The 24,650-nt window shown below is 40.4% G+C and overlaps 1 protein-coding gene across 1 annotated transcript in view; it reads left to right on the forward strand.

Annotated features, from left to right (window-relative positions):
- The window catches only part of LOC128121772 (dentin sialophosphoprotein-like), a 133,626-nt gene that overhangs the window by 39,928 nt on the left and 69,048 nt on the right, over window positions 1-24,650 (forward strand). Inside the window, exons 7-13 of the mRNA XM_052756763.1 lie at window positions 2,299-2,376; window positions 4,392-4,499; window positions 8,648-8,706; window positions 9,512-9,536; window positions 12,272-12,373; window positions 16,690-16,803; window positions 17,287-17,328. Coding sequence (XP_052612723.1) covers window positions 4,400-4,499; window positions 8,648-8,706; window positions 9,512-9,536; window positions 12,272-12,373; window positions 16,690-16,803; window positions 17,287-17,328 — 442 coding nt within the window. The 5' untranslated portion in view covers window positions 2,299-2,376; window positions 4,392-4,399. The remainder of the gene's footprint in view (window positions 1-2,298; window positions 2,377-4,391; window positions 4,500-8,647; window positions 8,707-9,511; window positions 9,537-12,271; window positions 12,374-16,689; window positions 16,804-17,286; window positions 17,329-24,650) is intronic.

Genomic DNA, 24,650 nt, shown 5'->3' on the forward strand with positions numbered 1-24,650 from the left:
GGAAGGAAGGAAGGAAGAGAAGCCTCTCATCAATATAGTCTCATTCTTTTAACTGACCATATTTAAAGATGAGTTAGACTTTGCTCCAAAAGTATTTGCTCTTACTGATGGTCAGTCTCCATGTTGACTGGTGAGAACATAGGGAGCCTATCCATTCAGTGTATGTAAACAGTCAGGACTGAATAGTGTGATTGTGATATGTCTGTATGTTCAGGCATTTGCTAAGGAGGGCTTTAGTTCAGAGCAAGCAGGACTGTGTGTCCTGCCCCTGGTAGCCAGTGAATGGAAACAAAATTTGTTTAGTAAAAATTGGACTTCATTGAGGAAAAAGTGAGTAGGGATTGCACATACTCAGTGATAATGCAGCCCCCGCCCTTCTCAGAGGCAGGCCTGGTCTGGCTGTAGAGACTGTTGCCAAGGGTAACTGTCAGTGAGAAAGTGGAATGCACACACTCAGTCCATTAAGTCACAATGATCTAGGCATCTTGTCCTGTCACTTTATGTTGAAGGTTTATTCAGGGCTAATCAGTTGAAAGATAGTGTTGTTTTCCTCCCCACCATCAAGTGACAACTGTGGTAGCATGATCTGGCCTCTGAGTCATTGTGGTAGACAGATAGAAGGGGTCCCATGTCCATGGACTTAACTATTAGAAACTACAGGGAGGCATCGTGAAGGAGGTGGCAGAGACAGGTGCACATTTACACCTCTGAGCTCTCTGAATGACTTCTTTTGCAAACTCATATTTTGTGTCAGGGATTCAAAAGTAGAACATTCATCTCTATTTTTTTTCTGTCAGACAATTTGTTCACAATGACATAAAATTAAATACTCCAGTAGTCTGAGGTGAAACGTAGACAGCTCCATGACCTGTAAAACACCGTGCTGTGTAAAGAATGAAGAGTAAACATAACTGTCCATTGCCCCAAGGCCAGGCTAACACCCTCTCTGCAAGTAGCCACTCAATCGAGCTGGGGTCTTGTTTGTGTTTTACATTTAACAAATGTCATGACATTTCTGTAGTCCAGTGCTTTTAACTAAGCCTTTATCGTTACTTATTTTCACACGCATGAGGTTTATGAAAGATTCTTAATTTTTGGTGTCCCAGTGCAAAGAGTAGAGAAGCAAGGAACTGTACAAATTTCACACTGCTTTTCTGTTGCTACTGTGCCATAGCCATGAGAGAACTTACCTCTCTTGACCATGTAATGCCTATATTAAGTGTACACTAATCTCTATGATGTAAAGAAAGCTCCTCTGCCCGTCCCCCCCCCCCCCAGTCCCCGGACCCACCCTGAGGAGATTTCTCCTAGAGTCCTGGGGAAGATGCTTACAGAGGCTAGGATTCCGATCTGAGGGATGTCAAATGAATCTATACAGATCTCTTTCAGTCCATTCATTTTAGTCTTCTAAGTCAATTCTAACTACATAGCTTCTTTTCTGCTCTCATACTTAGCTCCTCTCTTTCCTGGTTCTCTGTACCTTTTTTCTGCTGTTCTCTCTTTGTTCTTAGTTTTCTCTCTCATCCCTCTCTCTTGCCTGACTTCTCACATGTCTAACCGGAGACGCCTTACAATTCTGAAAATAATTTCACAGCCCTCAAGGTCATAGCACACTCCTAGAATAGACAATAAGGAACAGAGCCATTACCATAGTAATGCAAGGTTCCAAGGTCTCAGGACCAGAGGGAAAGGGCACAGTACCCAGTGCCACAAACTCTGAGACATAGCTTTTTATCAGCAGACTGCTGATGGTACTTTGAAAATTCAATAATTACTTTGTCATCAACAATAGTTGTAGATTATGCTGCCTTTTATTTATGAAAAGAATGAAGATTTCTTGCACTATTCTTTTGATATGTGAAATATTAACCTCCCTAGTTCATCAGTAGAACTACAAACACAGAATATAAAAACACACTTAAACTTCTACTGTGGTTCTCAGAGAATAATGTGAACAAACAAAAAACTGAGTTTGATTCTGTTTAGGCAGTATGGCTTCACCTACTACAGTCACCTAGGTATGAGTTACTCAATCTCTCCACTTTTTTCCTTCCAGATATGGATGAGGGCAAAGATGCCAATGTCTTGTGTAAAGACAGCAGCCTTTAAAGCGATGATCTTGGTAGTGGTAGGTCATTTCTGGTCACATCCAATTCTTCACTGGTTTCTTCCAGATTCAAACACTATAGGTGGTGACACACTGAGGATGACTTGGGTAGCAAGAACAGCCTTCAAGGCAATGGACTTGGTGGTAGGTCATTCCGGGTCTGATCCATCTCTCCACTGACTTTCTTCCAGATACTGATGATCCTGACGAAACTGACTCTGAGAAAAAGACGAGCAGCAAGAAGAGAAGTTTTCTTGGTTGTAGTACTGGTAGGTACTGGCATTCCTGGTCAGATCCAATGGGAGGGTCTAGGATTAGACATGTTATTCCTTCTCCTTGGATGACAGAGAAAATCAATTTAAGGGTCTTCCTAATAGGCAAAAGCAATGATAAGAGTCTATTAGTGAATCTTCCTTGGTTGATCTTCTCAATGTTATGACTCAATATTTTATTTTTGTACTCCTTGGACAAAGAAATGACCATGTCATCTGGTCCAGAGTTTAATGTAGGTTGTTGTCATCATCTAGTGGTTAAAACGAAGATGCTTCCTTTGCTGTGTCATTGTCCAGCTGGTGCAGTCATTAATAAGTATTTTAATTATATTCTCCTCCTACATTTTGTCAAATGCACATATTATAATTTGTTTTCCATTGGTATGACAGACATATTGACCAAAAGCAAGCCGGGGAGGAAAGGGCTTGTTGTATCTATCAGATTATAGTCTGCCATCAAGGGAAGCAAAAATGGTAACTCAAAGTAGCAACGTGGAGTCAGGAAGCTAAGCAGAGACCATGAAGGAATGTTGCTTACTGATTTGCTCTCTCTAGTTTGCTCAGTTATTTTTCTTAGACAGTGCACCCCCACCTGCCTAAGGAGTAACACCACCCACAGTGGTCTGGGCCTTGGTATATCAATTAGAAGTCAAGAATATTCTCACAGTCATTCTTACAAGCCAATCTAATGGAAGCAACTCCCCAATTTCGATTCCCTCCTAGGTGTATGAAGTTTACAAAGAAGATTAAATAGCACAAGTCACCTCTTGTCAACTTGACACATAAGCAGGCCATTGTTAGATTATAACATTTTCTGGTTTTCTCCAAGATCTCATGTTTATATAATATAAAATAGTGTACAACGTTAAAGAGTTTGTAGTTTAGAAACTGGACATGGTTGAGGAAGCATGAGTGGGCAGGTGCACACTTAGAGCTAGTGAAGGCTCTGCCCTTCTCTGCTCTGGTCTTTTTCAGGCTCCACAGATAGTGCCAACGGCAGTTGTCACCTAGAGAGTGATGTGCGCAGACACATCCATTAAATCACCAAGCCACCAAACTTCTTGTCCTGTTCACTGAGTTTGAAGGCTTATCCAGAGTATGTCAGTTGTAGGGAAGTGTTCCCCTACCCCCACCACAACTGTAATGTAACATCAGTGTTAGAATGACTTGGAGTCTGAGTCATTATGTGGTGTCTGGTCAGCATGGTTATCTTATCATTAGAAAGACAGTGTAGAAAAGATGGAGACATTTGAACTAACCAAACTCTCTCATATCACTCCTTTTGGAGAAAATGGTCAATATTCATACCAGGGACTGAAAAGTAGAACTTCCTTCCCTGTTGTGAGGTTTTTCTGTCAGGGCAATTATGTCACAGTGGCATGAAGATAACCCGTTACCTACTTCCCTACTTCGATGTGATACACAATCTTCATGCTCTGTAAAACACCACGGTTAGGCAAAGAATGAAAAGAAATTGCCATTGTCCACTGTTCCGGAGCTGTCTCTGGATCCACCCATTGCTATCTTGCTGATTGTTCTAGCATTCAGTAAACCCCACAGACCACTTCTCTAGACCTAGTACTAGTCTATAAGTCTTCATGTTTGCTTACTGTTTTAGATTCATCAGGTTTAATGTAAGTGCTTAGGCAGTTGGAGGGTCAGAGTGCCAAGAGTTGGTGTCATAAGCAGCTGCATAAATTTCATAGGTTTCCATGGATCTTAAAATGATTTGGATGCTGGCTATCTCACACACTGAGTCACATTGCTTCTCTGCTAATACTGTGCCATTCACATGAATTGAGACCTTAGTGACCATACCATTCTTGTGTTAAGTGGACACTTATGTTTGTGATCCTCCATTCTGAGTAACATTCTGAGTCATGCTTGAAAATCACTAATGAGATCAAATGTTTATACACAGAACAGTTGTTAGGTTTCCCGGGGGCGAGGGTTGTTTGTTTATTTGTTAAATGCAATTGAGCTGACCTCTTTTTGTTGTGAATGCGTTGCAGTGAGGTCCATGATGCGAAAGCTGGGCCTTGGGCACAGCAAGTCCTTCAGTGTCAGACCTGAAACAGCAAATGGGCATGTGAAGGAAAAGGCATGCGGCACCAGTGACGGTACTGTGGATATTCAGTAGTTAGTCTGAGTTATTAATAGTCATCGGTGATGATAATTGTACTAGTTACTTTTCTGTTGCTACGATAATATACTATGACCAAAAGAAACTTAGAGAAGAAAGAGTTTATGTTGACTTATGTTTCCAGAGGGATAAATATCAATCATGGTGAGTGAAAGTCATGGCAACAAGTGGCAGGCATACTGTCAGGAGCAGTAGGCTGAGAGGTCGCATTTTCAACCGCAAACATGAAACAGCAAACTGGAAGTTGGGTGAGGCTAGAGATTCTCAAAGCCTGCCCACAGTGATGCATTTTCTCCAGCAATGCTCCACTTCCTAAACATGCTACAACTTTCCCAAACAGTATCAACTACCAGAGACCAAGGTTTAAATTGCAGGAGCTTAAGAGAAACATTTCTCAGTATACCACCACATTCCACTTCCTTGCCTCTGTAGGCTAATGACCATATTATAATGCAAAATGCCTTTAGCTCAACTTGAAAAATCCCCAGAGGGTGCCCAGCCCCAAATGATATGTCTGCAACACACCTAAAGCTCAGGGACCATTAAGGAAGAAGGCACAGAAAAGTTGTAAGAGCCAGAAGTCCAGGAAATCTGCTGTGAGATCGTCTCCTAGAAATGGCAGGGAAGCTTCACCCATGATACCTCAACAGTATGGCTGCCTAAACAACACTGGAAGTACACCACCAACAGACATGCTAACGTGGAAGTGGGGGATCTCATGGAGCCCCACTCATAGAAAAAGAAATATGGACAACTAAGGAATACTGAGAGCAGGAGATTTAGTCTTCTTCAGAGGCGAAGCCCCAGTTGCTTATTCAATAACAAGTGGTCAACCCTGAAATCATATACATACAAGTAACAACAGATGGACTGAACAAGTTGTATTTATATCTGTAGGCTGAGAAGTCACATGTTTAACTACAAATAGGAAGGAGAGAGAATGAACTGGAATTAGGGTGAAGCTATGAGGCTTCAAACCCTACCTCCAGTAATACAATTCACTCAGCAAGGCTAGCTCCTAAAGGATCCACAGTCTTCCCAATTGGTGCCACAAACTGGGTACCAGATATCCAAATACCTGAACCTAAACAGGACATTTCTGATTCAAACCACAGTCTATATCTCTTATTAAAAAGGTGGAAAATGCCTTGTGTATTTTTAATGTGTGAAGTATTCAACAGTAGAGCTGCAACGATAGAACTTCAAAATGCATTTCAATGACTGTTGTGCTTCTCCCTGAATGATCTGAACCAAAGGGAAGCAAAGCGAGTTCTCGTGTGAGGCAGTGTGGCTTCACCCACTATAGACAGTAGTATGTAAATCACTCTCCACAGACATAGTTCCAAACATTGACATCATGGATGATGGCAACACTGAAAATGAGTTGTCTCCTGAGACCAACGTGTATCGCAAAGACCATGGTAGGTCCTGGCATTCTTGGCCAGATCCAATGAAAGGGTGTATCAACAGTCAGGTTGTTCCTTCTGCTTGGGAGGCAAAAGAGGAAAGTCAATTTAAGGACTTCCAGATGGGCAGAAACAATGATGAGACTCTATTAATGATTAGTGGCTTTTCTTATTTCTGTGACCAAATAACTGAGAAAAGCATTTTAATGGAGGAAAGGCTTATTTGGCCTATTATGACAAGGTGGTCATTATGGCAGGGAAAATGTCTCAGCAGGTGTATGGCGCTGGCCGGTCACATTGCATCTGTACATGAATACATGCACATGTACTCAGGAAGCAGAGACTAAACAGAAGTTAGACAGAGCTCTTTCCCCAGTGGCTTGCTTTCTCCAGGGATGCTCCATCTCCTGAAGCCTTTCTTAGGCAGTACCATAAGCTGGGGAGAGAGTGCTCAAACTCATGAGGCTATGCGGGACAGTCCCTAATCAAACCAGAACACACAGTATATGACTGAAGGCTTTATGTAGATTGACCATTTCATGTCACATAATCTGAACTCTAGGCAAAAACACAAGAACCTGCTTTCTTATGTTTTCCTCTTTGTCATCTTTTCTCAGAGGACTAGGGTATGTTTCAAGAACAAAGAAATGACCATGACATCTGATCAAGAGTTTAACATAGTTTGTCATAATCTTGACAATTGATTTGAAGTCTGCTTGCTCTCCTGTGTCTTTATCCTGCCTGTGCTTTCATTAATAAGTGTTTTAGTAACTTCCTGTGTACTTCTTTTTGCTGAGACTGCACAGTGATGTAGGGAATGTGCTTGGGTACTAGGGAAGTTAGACAAAATGAAAATGTAAAACACAGACATCTGTGTACACTTAAGATTGTTGTGCATGTCTAATGGCATAGAAAGCAAATGACCTCATTCGTTATGTAAAAGGACCATTTTTCATTCAGAATCATTCGTTCCTGGATCTTTGCATCCTTCTAGACCAGTAAGTGGCTAGCTTAGTTGACACAGTGCTTGCTTTCAAGCACAGAGACTTTCCCATTCCTTGACCAATGGAGAGTTCAAGGGAGACATGTACACATTTCTGAGGCAGATATAAGACAGTGGATTTTCCAAGTCTAAGAGTACTAGACATTTAAACAAACAATGTTAACCTACTAGTCTTTTCTGGTCCATTTCATTCAAGATCTACTAACTGAAGTCATACAATTGGAACATTTTAAAGAACAATACTGACCATACTTTAGAAATGGAATCTGAATATGCACCTAGGCCAACACAGGACAACATAGGCATTACTTTTAAAGTTTTAGCTGTCTCTGTGCAACAAATGTCTGTGTGAAGTTAAAATAAATACTTTTAGGAAAAACAGGATCTATCTAGAACAATAGCTTGAGGATTTGTTACAGGGTTTTTGTGAATCTGTGGAGTATGTGAGGGTGCACTGTCTATGGCAGTACATTGTACTGACAACTAGCCTTTCTCAGCATTTACACCAATATGTTAGGTTCACTAAGTTGGTCGGGAACAAAACAGACACGTGCATTGTTTACTTCTTTAATGATGATGCACAGGAATTGAAGAGATGTGATGATGAATAGACCCAAGGTCATGATGTTCTTAGGTGAAAGTGCCAAGGTTGAAATCAGATATGTAGCCCCCTAGTATGAGGTTCCAAACTGTTACCACATACTTATATTTAGGCTATGAGGACATTAATAACCATACAAAAGAGTCCATCTTCTATATACATTTCTTATTTGCTGAAGCAAGTAGAAATCCAGGGGACAGATGATCAGTGTTCTCTGCCTTAATGGGAGTTGGGTAGTCTGAACCTGGACATTCACCTCACAGAATGAATACAAAGGATGACCAGTAAAGAAAAACTAGCAGGAGAAAAAAAAACAATCTATGGTGGATCTTTAAATGTAATAATGTCAGTATCTTGCACTTATCAGTAAAGTATGATTATGTATCAAACAGTGAAAAATTTAGTGTCATTACATCATGTTCCTGATACTGCATGAATTTTTCTTGAACAACGTGTACATTTTGAAGATTAAAATTCTATATGCTAGGACTGACAATATGATTCAAAGGATAAATGTATATTTCTTCCAGTGGTTAGGACCTGAGTGGCATTTCTCAGATCCATATGAAAGTAGAAAGAGAGAATCAACTCCACAAACTTGTCCTTTGACCCTTGGACAGATGTCACATAGTATGTATTCTTGTACATACACTTTGTATATGCATATACACAAGCAACAATGAACAAGGAATTTAAAAAATAAGATCATCGTAAATGAATGTAGAATCTGTCTATGTTGATCTGTAGTGGCTGAAAGAGGTTAGCAGAGATCTAGAAAGACTTGAAAATGCTCATAAAGAGATAGAAATCTGTCATTTAACATAACATTTATTTAAGTGTAACCTAATCCAAGATGGATTATTTCACAGTGCATTAGACTCCCTTTATTTAGGAGAACAAAAAGTCTCTACTTCATTTCTCTTGAGGTCTTGCCTTGTTTTCACTTTTCCTAGCAGGGAAATCTGTCTTGCAGCTCTTCAACCATGTTTATCAATTCTGTGCACTAAGGCTAGGCATAGGGACTAAATCCACATGTCACTGTCCCTAGCAACATAAAAGCCCTTGACATATAACAAGTGGTACCATGAGCTGAAAGTAATATCCTGTTCCCCTAGATTTGAGTGAGGAGCATCCTCAGGCCTCAGAAGAAGGGTCAAAGTCATCGTTGGTTGTGGTAAGATGACCTTTCCATATTCTAACATAGAAAGGTTACTTTCATGATACTTTATTTTTATGGGCATCAGATCTCAGTAATAAACTGCTCACACTCTACAGGTATTAGAGTGTTTACATGGGAAGAGGACACAAGTCACCCATGATACGACACAGCATGAGAAGAAATTATAAAGCATGTCAGTTACCATAGTGGGTGTCAGGAGCTTTTCTTCTCACATAAGATTCCCCTTCAGACTCAAACATGTAGAATAAGCCAACAGGCATATTGGATATGAAAAGTTCCTGTTTCTTCTGTGAGTGTCTTCTTGTCTTTCTGCTGGGGTCTCCTAAGGTTAACACAGTTGGAATGTGTTTCCCCAAATATTGATGTGGCAAAAGATTCTGGTGTCCGTTAAGGGATATTGAGGTGGTGAGACCTTTAAAGCATGATGTTAGAGTAGATATTTGGGCAACAGGGACACTCCTTGGAGGGATTCATTCACAATACCAGATTCTCATAATGTTTCTCTGCCACGTTTCAAAGAAGCTTTGAGGAAACCCTCAGTAGAGAACAAAGGGGTGAGTTTGCCTGATGTGGACTCAACAGGCAAAGGTGTAAAAATCACTTATTTTTTTCACACAGTAACTAGCTGCAGGGATTTTGTAAGAGAATCACATAACAGACTAATATAGAGTCTTCAAATTGGCTGTTCTTCCCAGTCCTGTTTACAAGCTGTCCTAAGTCACAGGAAAAAAAAAAACAGAGATCTGTGCAAACATAACTCAGTGTGATTTGATCTAAGAGTGTTTTCTCTGAATTGCAGGTCCAGTCAAGGAAGCACAGATACAGTATGTATCTTGGAATGACATTTTTGGATATACTGTAGATAAGAACTCTGCATCTACTTGTTGTCTTTGTCTGGTTCACAACTTCTATTTACTTGTTTATGTACAAATCTTTCTTAATTTTTAAGAAATCATCATATTCCCCTCTCCCATTTCTGTTCAGAACGTCCCCACATACCCACCTGACAACTCCATGCCTCCTCTCTCTTTAGAAAGCAAACAGGCAGGGCGAAAAACAATGAAAGTAATTAAAACAAACGAAAAAGCACACACACACACACACACACACACACACACACACACACACACACACTGCATATACACACAGAATCAGAAACTATAATATACAAGCAAAAGCTCAGTAAGACAGAAAATGCCCAAACAAAGCAATATAAGACACAAAAATCTAGAAGAACACCATTGAGTTTGTTTGGTGTTGCTCACCTACTGCTGGGCATGGGGACTGCCCTGGAGTGTGGTTGATACACCATTGGGGAAAAGTACTTTTTCCTTTGTGAGAGCTTGTCAGCTGAAGATAGTTTTGTGGTTAGGGATGGGAGCCCATGTCTACTTCCAACTCTCAGCTCTAGGAGCCTGTCTGGCTTAAACCTACAGGCTCTATGAGGTCATATTGGTTTCTCATTCTTTTCAAAGCAATCTAATGGCAACAAGTTTGTAAACTTAGGTAAGATAACAACAGATATCCCAAGAGACATATCATGGTCCTGTGTATGTAGTTCTCTCATTTACTCTTGTTGCCTTGGGATTTCATATATCAATAAACATCTTTATGTGTTTTCTCCCAAAAGATATTCCAATTACACATGTCAATTTTGTCAATGAAGAAATCTGAGGTCATGCCTTTCCTACATTACTTGGTTCAGAGCTCATCATAGCCATGTATGCTGTATTCATTTCTCAACATACCCTGTTGCTACAGGAGAACCAACTAGGATAGGGATGTGAGTGACCAAGCTAGATAGCTAGGGACTACAAGAGCAAAACATGTTCCCAGATATTTGGGATGAAAGTGACATTTTTAGAATAAGCTCAAATTTTCTCCTCATGGAGACATGAGCTGTCATTTTGCATGAATCCATTCACCTTTCCAGCATATACCCAGAAATAATCCTGCCTATAGAAAACACAAACAGTACCTTTTCTACCTCAGTGATCAAAAACCATAGATAACATCCATGGATCAGGTGACAGTTATTCACAACTGGGAAAGACAGAGAAAGCTAAGGTGTACTGGGTTTGCGTTTTTTTTGCTCTGTCATTGGAATAGCAGGTTTTCATTCAGGAGTCTGTGGGTTTGATATTCAACAGTGCATAAAGTGTGATGTGGACACAACATAGGTTGGTTAATCTGATACTCTAGAAGGGGCTGCATGGTTCTCATGAACTCAATCTCATCTCCAATCACTGGCCAGCCTAGGCCGTAAGAAAATGCCTGAAAGACTCACTGAGAGGAGTTGACCATGTGAAGTAGTGGCAGAGGAATGCCATACAATTAAACAAACATTGTTCCCTTACACCACTCCTTTGTGAGGAATGGTGACTTTTTGTAGTAGGGATTGAAAAATAGAACATCTGTCCTGTTCTTTTTTTTTCTGTCCTCTACTTGGGCACAATGTCATTAGTAGGTAACTAACACAGTGCCTTCTGGTCAAAAGGAGGAGATGTTGATTGTCTTCTTCTCTAGTGCCTTTCTGTGAAGGTAATACTAGATATGTCTGTGAACTTTAAAAAGCTGTGTTGTGTAAATGATGAAGCAAGCATATGCTCTTTCCAGAAGTCATCCAAACAGCCTCTCTGGTTGTAAGCATCACCGTCCAGGTGGTGGTTCTGGAGAGACCAAGCGCCATAGAGCACCTTTGTGGCACTAGTGCCTGTTACCAGTGTAGCTGAAGGTTTCCTGTGTTCCACCTGCAGGGCGCATGGTCAGTACAAACCTCTCTCAACTGCCAGTCCTATAGCCACTTGGACCCAAGTAAACACAGAGAGCCTTATATTAATTAAAACTCCTTGGCTTTAGCTCAGGCTTACCACTGACTAGCTCTATCATTTAAACTAATCAATAATTCTCATTTATGTTTAGCCACGTGACTTGGTACCTTTTCTCAGTTCTGTCTTCACATCTTGCTTCCTCTGTGTCTGGCTGGCGACTCCTGACTCAGCCTTCCTCTTCCCAGAATTCTCCTCTCTGCTCACACCGCCTATACTATACTTCCGGCCTGGCTACTGGCCAATCAACACTTTATTTATTAACCAATCAGAGCAACACATTCACAGTATACAGAGCACTATCCACAGCAGACCAGAGCTCTTCCTTCATTTACCTTTTTAGATTCATTAGGTGTGATGTGAGTTCTTAGGAAATTATAGTGCCAAGTGTCAAGAATGCAGAACTGAGCAATTGCATTTTCAATGTGTTCACATGCCTCTTACAGGGATTTGGATGCTGGTCACTTCACACAGTCACACTGCCCTTCTGTTGATACTGTCTCATCCATGTGAATTGACACCGCACCTATACTGACCATGTCATATCTCCAATAAGTCAACACTGATTTCCAGGATTTTCCAAAAGTGATATTCTGAATTAAATGAGTGTACTCGCAAATCAGTAATGAGATGGAATGTTAAACATAGAACAGTTGTTAGTTCCTTATTTGTTTTTGTTTTTTTAAATGAATTCAGCAGAACTAAACATTCTTGTTTTGATTGCATTCAAGTTGTAGCCATATTGAGGAAGCTAGGCATTCGGTGCTCCGTTACCTCTACAATCAATGACATGTCTGAAACAATGCTGCAAAAGACCTGTGGCACTAATGACGGTACTGTGGAAATTCAATAATTAATTATAGTTATTATCAGTAGTTGTAGATTATATAGTATCCCTACTATAAAGAGAATGAAGAATCCTTGTAGTAGTTTTAAAGTGGAAATTAATTTCTCTAGTCCACCAGTAGAACTACCACCACAGAGCATAAAACCACATTTAAATGCCTATTTTGGTTCTGGTGAAATGATATGAACCAAAGGAAAGCAGAGCTGGTTCTTGTGTGAGGCAGTGTGGCTTCACCTATGGCAGACACTGTGTGTGATTCACTCTCTCTGCTGGCTTTCTTTCAGTCATGGGTGGCGATGATGGGAACAGTACTGAGAATGACTTGTCTAGTCAGACCCACCTGAAAAACACAAGACTCTTACCTGTAGGTCATGGACTCTGGGTCAGATGCAGTGTGAGGCCTTCTAAACAGACAGGAACCATGATGAGACTCTCATGGAATCATTCATTGTTTTTTTCCCCCCTTGATATGACCTAAGCAGAATCACTGAAGGAAGGAAGTGTTCATGTGACTTATTGAAGGGGATCATTCTGTAATGTTTGAGAGTACCTGGCAGCTGGCAGGGAAGGTTGGGTGGCTTCATTTGCAGGAGACGACTTTGGTATGTTGCATCCATACCAAGGAAACAGAATGAGCAGAAGTGGAACTGGACTCCAACACCTAGAGGTTGGCCCTAAAGGACTCACTAACTCAGGATAGGCCCCACACCCCAAAGCTCCCAAACACTCCACATGCAGCACCACCTGCATACTATTCAATCCAGAATACACATAGCCATGTACATTGACCGTGTCCTGCCACTTAATATGGGTCTACTTAGAAAACTGAGAGGCTACAAGAACCCACTCTATTTTATTGCCTCTTTGTCATTTTTTTTCACAAAGGAAGACAGTAAATTCCAAGTACAAAGAAATGACTGTGTTGTGTGGTCAAGAAATTAATGTAGTTTTTCATCTGTGTTAGCAAACCAAAGCCCATGTTCCTGCCGCCTTCTCTTTCCAATGCTTTCATTTATAATTATTTCCTTTATGTCATCACTTATGGAAAACATGCATGTGAAAATAGGGACTGATTGTTGACAAGGTCAATCAGATGAACACATGTCATACAACAAAAATCTTTGAAATCTTAAAAATTATTGTTTAGGGGCATGTGAATAAATAGAATGGAAGAATTTATTTGTTATATAAAGATCAGCCTGTCTCTGAGCAGTAAGTTTTCCCATGTCCCTTTCTATATCTTTTTGAGGGCCAAGGAGGTAACTCATTTGATAAAGTGTTTGCTTTGCAAGCCTGAGGCTTCCATCAATTGGCCCACATCTAAAGGGAATCACCTTCATATGTATAAGGCCTTAATGATGTAAGATGATGGCCTTTCTTTATCTTACAACACTTGAAATCTTAATATATCATGTTAATCCATCCTATGTTCTGGAGTTCATTCGAGCAGGATCTATGGATCTTAGGCAACTGGAACACTCTAGGGAACAATGCTGGACTTATTCAAGAACAGGCACTATGGCCAGTAGTAGACTTATTTGTAAACCTTTCTCTAAGTCTTCCAAACCTGAGTCTGTGTGAAAGTAAAATTAATATCTTCAGGATCATCATACTCAGACAGACAGTCAGACAGAATGAATATACATCACACAGATAGTTTGTGGAGACTGCCAATGCAAAAACTTACTTTTATAGAATGGGTAGAATTTCACCAAAAAAAAAAAAAAGGCATTGTCGATATCCCTGTTAATATTCATCTTGATAGGGTGGATTTTTCAGGTGATGAGGTGCTTGCCTTGCTAACATAACAGTTTTGCCATGCGTTGGTACATCAACACACTGGGCTCGAGTCCTGACTAAGGGTGTTAGGGAATGAAGAAAGGACAGACACACAGACACATGTACAGAAAAATGGGGTCAGAGTGTAGGGTTGAGGTGTAAGCTCTGATGCAGGGCATCTACTAACTCTAGCAACCTGAAATTTTGGTGTGTTTGTTAGGTACATCACAAGGGGAATGACTGACTCACTGGCAGGAAGTCTCCATAGGCAAGCAGTCTCAGGCCTAACCTTCCAGAGGAGGAAGATGCAGCTGCTAGTTTTTGTACACACTGATCAGGCACCAGGAAACACTTGCACTTGGACAAGAAGAAGGCTTTGCCAACTTCCAGCCTGGCCTACCTGGGAGAAAGGCTTTGCCAATTTCCCCTGGGCTGTGCCCTTGTCAGTAGTACACACGTACTCAGGACTTCACTCACTCAGGGTTTCTTCTGCTCCTACAAAGAGAGCAGAGGCTCAAGGGGAACCCTCATCTTTGTGGGGCATTACTTGTAACACTCATCTTAAAAGGTCTTGTAATAAAACATCCAGAGTCAGATATTGGAATGAAAGCTGAAAGTTCAGAGAAGCAGAACAGCCAGGTAGGTACTAGCGTACCTCTATGAAATTCTCAGCCTCAAGAGAGCAAGTTCCTGTTTCCTCACACCTTATATACCTTATATACCTTTCTGTGTCCTGCCATATCACTTCCTGGGATTAAAGGCGTGTGTCATCACTGCCTGATTCTGTTTCTCTCGTGTGTAGTCCAGTGTAGCCTTGAACTCACAGAGATCCAGACAGATCTCTGCCCCCTGAGTGATAGGATTAAAGGTGTGTGCCACCACAGCCTAATAGCTATGTCTAATTTAGTGGCTGCCTCTGTCTGCTGATCCCCAGGTAAAGTTTATTAGGAAGTGGACACTGACTTTGTGCTAAGGCAGACATAGGACCCTAAATATTTCAGGGGATCTAGACTGTGTCTCCACAAAATACTTGCCCTCACTGATGGTGGGTCTCCATGTTGGCTGGTAAGGGAGAACATGGGGAAACACGTGTACTCAGTGGATCCACACAGCCAGCATTGACAAGTCATCATTTCTAAGATCCTTTTTTTCCTCGAGGCATGTCTATGTGATTAGGCATTAGGTAAAGGAGGGCTTTGGTTAAGGGAATGTGAGACTATCTTGCTCATGGGTACAATATGAACAGAAAATTTTGTAGAGCAGAAACCAGACTCTGAGAAAGGAGCAAGCAAGGTAAAGTACATACTTTGAGCTAGAAAAGCCATTGCCCTTGTCTTAGGCATGTTTAGTCCAGGCAATACAGACAGCACTGAGGGCAGTTGTTACAGAGAAAGTGGTATGTACAGATGCAGTCCATTAACTCGGCAAAGCACCCAGATTCCTGGCCTGTCAGTCAAGATTGAGGGCTTATGCAGGGTTTGTTGACTGAAGGGAAGTATCTTTTCTCTCAGTCATCACGTGACAAGTGTTTCAGAGTGACTTGGAGTCAGACTCCTGGTGAGAGCCTTCTCCTAGTGTGGTTGTCTGATCATTAGAGATTTGCACTGAGAGAGGCCTAAAAATTACTAGTCATGTGAACTAACCTGGTTCCTCATATTGCTTCTACTGAAAGAAATGGTCTTTTTTTTTTTTTTTTTTTTTTTGAGTCAGGGTTGGAAAAGTAGAATAGCGATCCTTGTTTCAGTTTCTTTGTTCTGTCAGATAATTTGGTCTGTAATCTTAAGGTGACTATTACAGTGCCCTCAGACAATAACAGGAGGTAGAGATGGTCCCTTACAAGTGCCTCCCCTTGTTGGTGTTCTTATATATTTTACATGGACTGTAAAACATCATGAGGAATGAAAAGTGGTGAAGCAAATAAAAAGGAAATTTAATATTTCAAAAAAAAAAGAAAGAAAGAAAGAAGAAAGAAAGAAGAAAGGAAGGAAGCAACCATTTCCCCCTGATCTGGCAGTGTACATACACTATCTCTGTATCTGACCGTGGCCTCTTGCTGATTTTTCTGGCCTTTGGCAAACCCCACTAAAAATCCCTTTTTGGTGCTAGTGATTTTCTTTGGGGCTTGACATTCATTTAATTTTGTAGATTCATTAGGCTTAATGGGAGTCCTTAGGAAGTCATACTGTCATAGTTTCAAGAACAGAGAAGTGAGGAATTGCACAAATTTCACTGTGTTTACATAGCTCTTAAGATAATTTGGATGCTGGCCATCCTGCACACTCAGTCAAATGCTCTTCTGTCAATACTGTCTCATCCACCTGGATTGAGATCTTACATACACTGACCATGTTGGATATGCTTTAAATGTTCCCTGATGTCCTTGATCTTCCAGAAGTGACATTCTGAATCAAAACAATGTGCTTGTAAATCAGTAATGAGATCAAATGTTTATCGTAGAACAAAGACCAATTTTCCTTTTATTTTATGATTCAGCTAACCTATTTTTGTTTTGATGCATTCTAGTTTCTGCTATACAGGAAAAAATGGGTTTCAGAAGTGCCAAGGTTCCTGAACAGCGTGACATACCTCAAAAAACGACCTTGCAAAAAGTCGAAAAGTCCTGTAGCACTTATGACGGTACTGTGGAAATTCAATAGTGTGTGTTTTAGATTTAAGCAATTTGAATGTATTTGACCTGCCATGTATGTTGGTACACCACATGTTGCCTAGTACCAGTTGAGGCCAGAGAGGGCATTGGATCACCAAGAACTGGAGTTACACATGGTTGTGAACCACTGTGTTGGTACTGGGAATCAAACCCTAGTCCTCTGGAAGAGCAGTGCTCTTAACCACCGAGCCATCTCTCAAATCCCTAGTTTGTTATTAACAGTAGCTGCAAGTAAGATGGTATCTCCTCTGTAAAAAGAACGAAGATGTTTTGCAGTATTTTTAATACGTGAAGTGTTACTTTATCTCATGAGTAGAATGTCTATTGTGGTTCTCAGTGAATGATGTGAACCAAAGAAAAGCTGAGTTTGTTCTTGTATAAGGTAGCAAGGCTTCACCTACTACAGTCACCGAGGTATGAGTCATTCACTCTCTCCACTTTCTTCCTTCCAGACATCGATGATGAGGAGGAGGACACCAATGAAGATGACTTTGGTAAGGATAACAACCTTCAAAGTGATACTCTTGGTAGTAGTAGGTAATGGTATTCCTGGTCACATCCACCTCTCCACTGACTTCCATGTATTGATGATAGTGATGAGGATGACACTGAGGATGACTTGGGTAAGGAGAACAGCCTTCAAAGCAATGATGTTGGTGGTGGTAGGTCATTCCTGGTCAGATCCATCTCTCTACTGACTTTCATCCAGATTTCAATGGAATGGATGAGGACAACATTGATAATGACTTGGGTAGAAAGACCAACCTGCAAAATGCTGAACTTGTTAGTGGTAGGTAAAGGCATTTCTGGTCAGATCCAATGTACAATCTAGCAGTGATCAAGTTATTCCTTCTGCTTGGAAAGCAGGGGAAGAAAGTCCACTCAAGGGTCCTTCAGTGGACAGAAGTGTCAGCCAGGGTCTATTCCTGAATTGTTGTGTTTCAACTTCTTTTCTCATTGCTATGATGAAATAAGTGACACGAAACAGTTTGATGGAGGAAGGGTTTATTGTGGCTTATTGTTAAAGTGGATCACTGCATCATGTTGGTGGAGACATGGAAGCTGGCAGGGAACGGAGGGCTGTAGGCACAGGGGACAATAGTTACATCTTGTAGAATATTATTTTAGGGTGTGTTACTTTTGTTTATTCTCTGGAACATTTGTTTAATGATGCAAAGCTGTTTTGCATTCTTTTATGTTGCATTTGTTTAACTCTGTGAGGTTGTGTTACTTTGTCTGTCTAAAACACCGGATGGTCTAATAAAGAGCTGAACAGCTAGGCAGCAGAGAGAGAAATGGGCGGGGCTGGCAGGCAGAGAGCATAAATAGAAGGAGAAAAAGAAGAAAGAGCAAGAGAACAAGGAGAGAAGGATGCGAGGGGCCAGCTACTCAGCTGTACACCTAGCAACAGAGTAAGAAAGAAAGAAAGACATACAGAAATAGAAAAGCATAAAAGCCCAGAGGCAAAAGATAGACTGTGGTTGATATATTGTGCACCCCAATAAACTTATATGGGGGTCAGAAAACAGAATAGCTACTATATTAAACATAGGTTTAGGCAGTGGTAGCACACGCCATTAATCCTAGCATTCTGGAGACACAATGGAAACAGCCAGGCATGGTGACACATGCCTTTAATCCTAGGAAGTGATGGGAGGAAGCAGAAAGGTATATAAGGTATGAGGACCAGAAACTAGAGCCTTTTTAAGCTTTTAGCTTTTAGCAACAGTTCAGCTGAGATTCATTCGGGTGAGGACTCAGAGGCTTCAAGTCTGAGGAAACAAGCTCAGCTGAGGAATTGGCAAAGTGAGGTTGGATGTGGCTTGTTCTGCTTCTCTGATCTTTTCAGCATTCACCTCAATATCTGGCTCCTGGGTTTGTTTTTATTAATAAGACCTTTTAAGATTCGTGCTACAATAGACCGGTTAATTTAAGAAAAGCTGGTCATAAACAAGCCAAGCTAAGGTTAGCCATTTATAATTAAGAATACACCCTTGTGTGTGATTTATTTGGGAACTGGGCGGTGGACCCCTCAAAAGAGCAAAAACAAACAACATTAACATTGCATTCACATCCACAATCAGAAGGCAGAGAGTTAACTGAGGTGGGAATGGGGTCTTCCCAGAACCTCACTTCATCCAAGGATGCTCCACCTCTAAAGGATCCAAACCCTTCCCAAACAGCACCACCAGCTCCATACTACATGTTTAAACACACAAAGCTATGGGGAACATTTTACATTCAAACCAGAACACATAGCCATCAGTTTATGTTCTTGTATGAATTATCCACATCATGTCATGAATGTGAATTGTGAAAAAGAAGACTCACTTCCTCATTTATTCCTTCTATTTCATCTTCGTCAAAAGCATCTAAGTACAGAGACATTGTTGTGTTTCTGTTTATCTTTATTTAGTTCCTTAGACTGAATCCCATTTTCTCCTGTGTCCTTGACCTGACAGTTTTCAGTATTATGTATTTTAGTTATTTTCCACATGCCACTTCTTACTGAAACAGAAGGAACATATATCATGTATGGTATAGGGAAATGCAGAGGGGAGGAATGTATATCACTTATGGTATAGGGAATGCAGATGGAAGGAACATATATCATTTATGGTATAGAGGATGCAGGCGGAAGGAACATATATCACTTATGGTATAGAGGATGCAGGCGGAAGGAACATATATCACTTATGGTATAGAGGATGCAGACAGAAGGAACATACATCACATATGGTATAGAGGATGCAGATGGAAGAAACATACATCACGTATGGTATAGAGGATGCAGACGGAAGAAACATACATCACGTATGGTATAGAGGATGCAGAAGGAAGGAACATGTATCACATGGTATAGAGGATGGAGGTAGAAGGAACATGCATCAGTTATGGTATAGAGGATGGATATGGAAGGAATATGTATCACGTATGGTATAGAGGATAGAGATGGAAGGAATATGTATCACATATGGTATAGAGGATGCAGAAGGAAGGAACATGTATCACCTATGGGATAGAGGATGGAGACGGAAGGAACATGTATCACATGGTATAGAGGATGGAGATGGAAGGAACATACATCACGTATGGTATAGAGGATGCAGAAGGCGCATGTATCACATATGGTATACAGGATGGAGATGGAAGGAACATGTATCACATATGGTATAGAAGATGCAGACGGAAGGAACATGTATCACTTATGGTATAGAGGATGGAGAAGGAAGGAACATGTATCACTTATGGTATAGAGGATTCAGAAGGAAGGAACATGTATCACCTATGGTATAGAGGATGGAGATGGAAGGAACATGTATCACCTATGGTATAGAGGATGGAGATGGAAGGAGCATGTATCACCTATGGTATAGAGGATGGAGATGGAAGGAGCATGTATCACCTATGGTATAGAGGATAAAGATGGAAGGAACATGTATCACATATGGTATGGCAGATGCAGAGGGGAGGAACATATATCACCTATGGTATAAAGAATGCAGACGAAAGGAACATATATCACATTAACAAACTCCTGAGATTTAGTTATTGTGCATGTCTAATGACCTAGAAACTGAGCGTAAAAACTCCGTTTGGTAAAACTGTCAGACTTTATATCCTTTATGCTCCTTTTGAGGGCTGTGTTGGTAACTCAGGAGATGCAGTGCTTGCCTTGATAAACTGGCCTTTCCTATGAGTTGGCCAGTGACTAAACATAGTAGCCCTCATATTTGTGAGGCATTAATAATGTATGATGGTCAATTTTCTGTAGCCATAGTAGACCTTCAGTAGAATTTCAATCTACTCAGTGTTTCTGAGTTCTCATTCAAACAGGATATAATAGCCATAGTCAGGAATCTACAACATTCTGGAGAATAATGGTGGCCTATGTTAGAAGTAGATTCTGAGGATGCACTCGAGCCAAATTAGGAACTACTTTAAAACCTTTCTATAATTCTGTCCAACCCAAGTCCACGTGAAATTAAAAATGAACACTTTCATAAAAAGCATGGTTATGTTCCAGAAGAACAATTGCTTGAGAATGTGTTATCTGTGGGTTTATGTGTCTATGAACCAACTAAGTTGTGAGGTCTGTGGCAGCACATTCTGCCAATAACTAACCTTCCTCAGCATTTACACCACATGCCTTGTGTTCATTGAGTCACGCAGGAACAGCACTACAATATGTCTTTAGTTATTCACATCCCCTGGGTGGAATCAAGGAGATACAATGATGAATGGACCCAAACCTGTGATGCTCTTAGGTGAGAGGGCTGAGAGGGGAATCCCACACAGAGTTCAAAATTCTGTGACTCTAAATCTCACTATCTGGGCTCAGAATTAGGATCTGAGATCATTAACCGTCATACAAGAGGTTCTGTAGTCTGTGTAAATTTCTGGATTTCCAAATCCAATATGAATGCATCTGATAAGGTAGAGATTGAGATATCATAGGCCAGAGTAGTCATTGCTGCAGGAATCCTGATCTCATCACTGTGGTGATGTCCAAAGCACATAGAAAGAACCAATGGTGATACAGTGTCAAGGTTCACGATTTGGGTGAACCACACCCTGTGACTACCAGATCACCCCTCACCCTATCCTAGTGCATTTAAGAATGGGAAGATCCGCCGGGCGGTGGTGGCGCACGCCTTTAATCCCAGCACTCGGGAGGCAGAGCCAGGCGGATCTCTGTGAATTCGAAGCCAGCCTGGGCTACCAAGTGAGTTCCAGGAAAGGCGCAAAGCTACACGGAGAAACCCTGTCTCGAAAAAACCAAAAAAACAAAACAAAACAAAAAAAAAGAATGGGAAGATCCTTTAGTGATAGGTCAAGGCAGTGTAAGTGTCATCTAGATGTTGTGAGGCTGTGTGAGCTACAAACCCTGGGACAGAAATAGATAACTACTCAGAGTAGCACTCAGTATTTACATAATGCCTCACTCTCGTGAAAATTCTCATTTGGAACTTTGTTTCCAAGCCATGGTGTTGAGCAGGGTCCAAATCAACATTCTTGTTCACCTTAATGTCAGTTTGCTGGTCTGAACCTGGACAGATCCTTTATGCAGTGAATACAAATGATTTCACTGTAGAGGAAAACCAGAAGGAGGAATAAATGATACGTAGCAGTTGGTTTTTAAGTGTAATAATGTAAGTATTACCCACTCTCCAATAAGCTATCACTGTATCATAAAGAGTGAATACTTCAGTATGATTACATCATATGCTTGGTGGTATGTTCCTTTTTCTAAAACAATGTATGCTCTATCAACATTTAAATTGTCTGGTGAGATGGCTTCCTTGGTAAATGTACTTGCCTTTTATAACCTGTGACATGAGTTAGGTTCCTGGAACCTCCATAAAGGTGAAAGGAGAGAACCATCTACTCCAAGTTGTCTTCTGAACCCCACACGTGTGCCATGGCATGTACTCTAACACATACTTCATGTACCTACACGGGTATAATGATAATTGTATTAATAATATAAAAGCAATTAAAAAATAAAGGCATATTTGGTTAACAAATGCAATATATATATAATTTGATCTGTAGTGGAGGAAAGCAGTTTGACTGATGTTTAAAATAGTGTCAATTTTCCTGGTTTGAAAATGGCCTGAAGAAGTGATAGAAATCTCTATTAATTATAATACTTATTTCAGTATTTTCCTGATCTAAGGGAGATTGTTTCTATAATTACTTTGAGTTATGTAGAGTAGTCATATATTATTTTGCACTTCATAAGTATATGATGTTTTTACAATATTTTTTACTATGTTAAGTGTACGTTATGTACATTTTAATTATATTGAATGATATGAATCAAAGGAAAGCTGAGGTGGTCCTTTAGTGAAGCAGTGTGGCTTCCCCTGCTAGAGGCAATAATGTATGTATAAGTTATTTTCTGTACTTGCTTTATTCCATACACTACAGACTCAATGAATGACGAGGTAAGCTTGAGAAATACAGAATACAGGAGTGGTAAATAATTCATCCCTGATCAGATTCAATGAGAAAGGACCCAGGAGTGGGGAGTTTGCACCTCCGTTAGGGGCGTCAAAGGGCTGGGAGAGTCAGGTCAGTGGGCTTCGAGGTGTGCGGAAGCAGTGCTCCGCCTGCATCATTGGAGCAGAGCGCTGCGTTTCCGTGCTCGTATAGAGTGACCGTTCCATATTACATACTGTGTTGTCTAAGTATCAACCCAGGATTCAATTTCTTTTTCATAATTTGTTCCTTGTCATCCTTCAACACAGGAAGATAGTGTGTTCCAGGAAGAAAGTAACGCCTGTGTTATCTGCCCAAGATTTTATAGTAGTTTGTTATTATCTAAATAGTCAAACCCAGTCAAGTTTGCTTTCCTGTCTCCTGGTCCTCTCTGTTCTTGCATTTATTAGAATTTTAGTTATTTATTACATGTTGTCTTTGGTGGAGAGTCTCATACATAGAGAATATATTTTGACATTGGAGAAAAACATTGAACATGCGTCACTGAATCAAAAACCTGTGAAGCCCTAAAAACCATTTTGTATGTCTGATGGCATAGACATGGGATGCAAAAGCATTAGTCTTTTTATAAATCAGGTATCACCAAACCTCTGGATGTCCTTTTTCATATCCAGAAGATTGGCAGCTAGTAACGTGCTTGTGAGGACTGGAGTTCAGCCCTAAATTTTCATGTAAATCTAGTGGGCAGCAGTTTATATTACCAGTCATCAGGAAGTGCAGAAGCTCCATGTGTTTGACCTCTGTGAATGAGACCAGATCTCAAGGGTTGTAACTTTAGGGAGAATGACCAAAACCCCTGACTCCTCATCATAGGGCAACAAAAGAATATGTAGACAAAATGCTGTGGGAAAAACTTGAGTGTGTGTGTGTGTGTGTGTGTGTGTGTGTGTGTGTGTGTGTGTGTGTGTAAATTCCTATTATAGCGTATGTTGTTAAGCTTTTCCTTACTAGATGCTCTGTGGTATAAATACAATAACTTTTGTAAAGTATATTTTGATAAGATTTAAATTATATGTATTTAAATTATTAATCTCAAAGAATTATGGAGATGTTTTGAGGCATTTCATATAACAATGTGTTTGTATCTGTATTTTATTTTTTGTTTTTTTTTGGTTTTTCGAGACAGAGTTTCTCTATGTAGCTTTGCGTCTTTCCTGGAACTCACTCTGTAGCCCAGGCTGGCCTCGATCCACCTTCCTCTGCCTCCCGAGTGCTGGGATTAAAGGCGTGAGCCACCACTGCCACGCTGTATCTTTATTTTTACATTCCCTTTTTTCCCCTGAAAGGTTCATTTTATTCAGGAAAATGTGGATATGTGTTTTCCATGTATGTGATGGTTCATAGGAGCATGCACTTTCTATATTTCATTAATCTGAAAACATTTACTTTGTGAGCTGTCTGATTTAGGAATATCAATTAGAGGTAATTTTTGAGCCTACTTCCCCACAGAGCTAAGCATTGTCAAATGTGGTAATTTCTTTTTCAGGATGGAGTCAGTTTTAATACACAAAAGTAGAGGATTAGGGTCAATTGTAAAGACTGATGAATACGAGCATAGAAACTTAATATTGTTTTACAATCAGCAATTAGTATATAATGTATACATATAATATGATGATTAGAATTATTCACAGAGAGAATTGTGTTTACCTATAGATTTGAAAAGATGTTAATGGCTAAAACTGTTTCAGTGTGTTATGTGGCTTAGTTCTCCTGACCCTTCATTTTGAGCTCTTTCAAAAGTTGAACTCTAGACTTTCCTATGACTTTCTCAATAGCTAAATGGAGATACTCTCAAATTTGTGACACA

This window comes from Peromyscus californicus, unplaced genomic scaffold (genome assembly GCF_007827085.1).
Source record: "Peromyscus californicus insignis strain IS unplaced genomic scaffold, ASM782708v3 Scaffold_11__1_contigs__length_118956290, whole genome shotgun sequence".
NCBI classification, from domain to species: domain Eukaryota; kingdom Metazoa; phylum Chordata; class Mammalia; order Rodentia; family Cricetidae; genus Peromyscus; species Peromyscus californicus.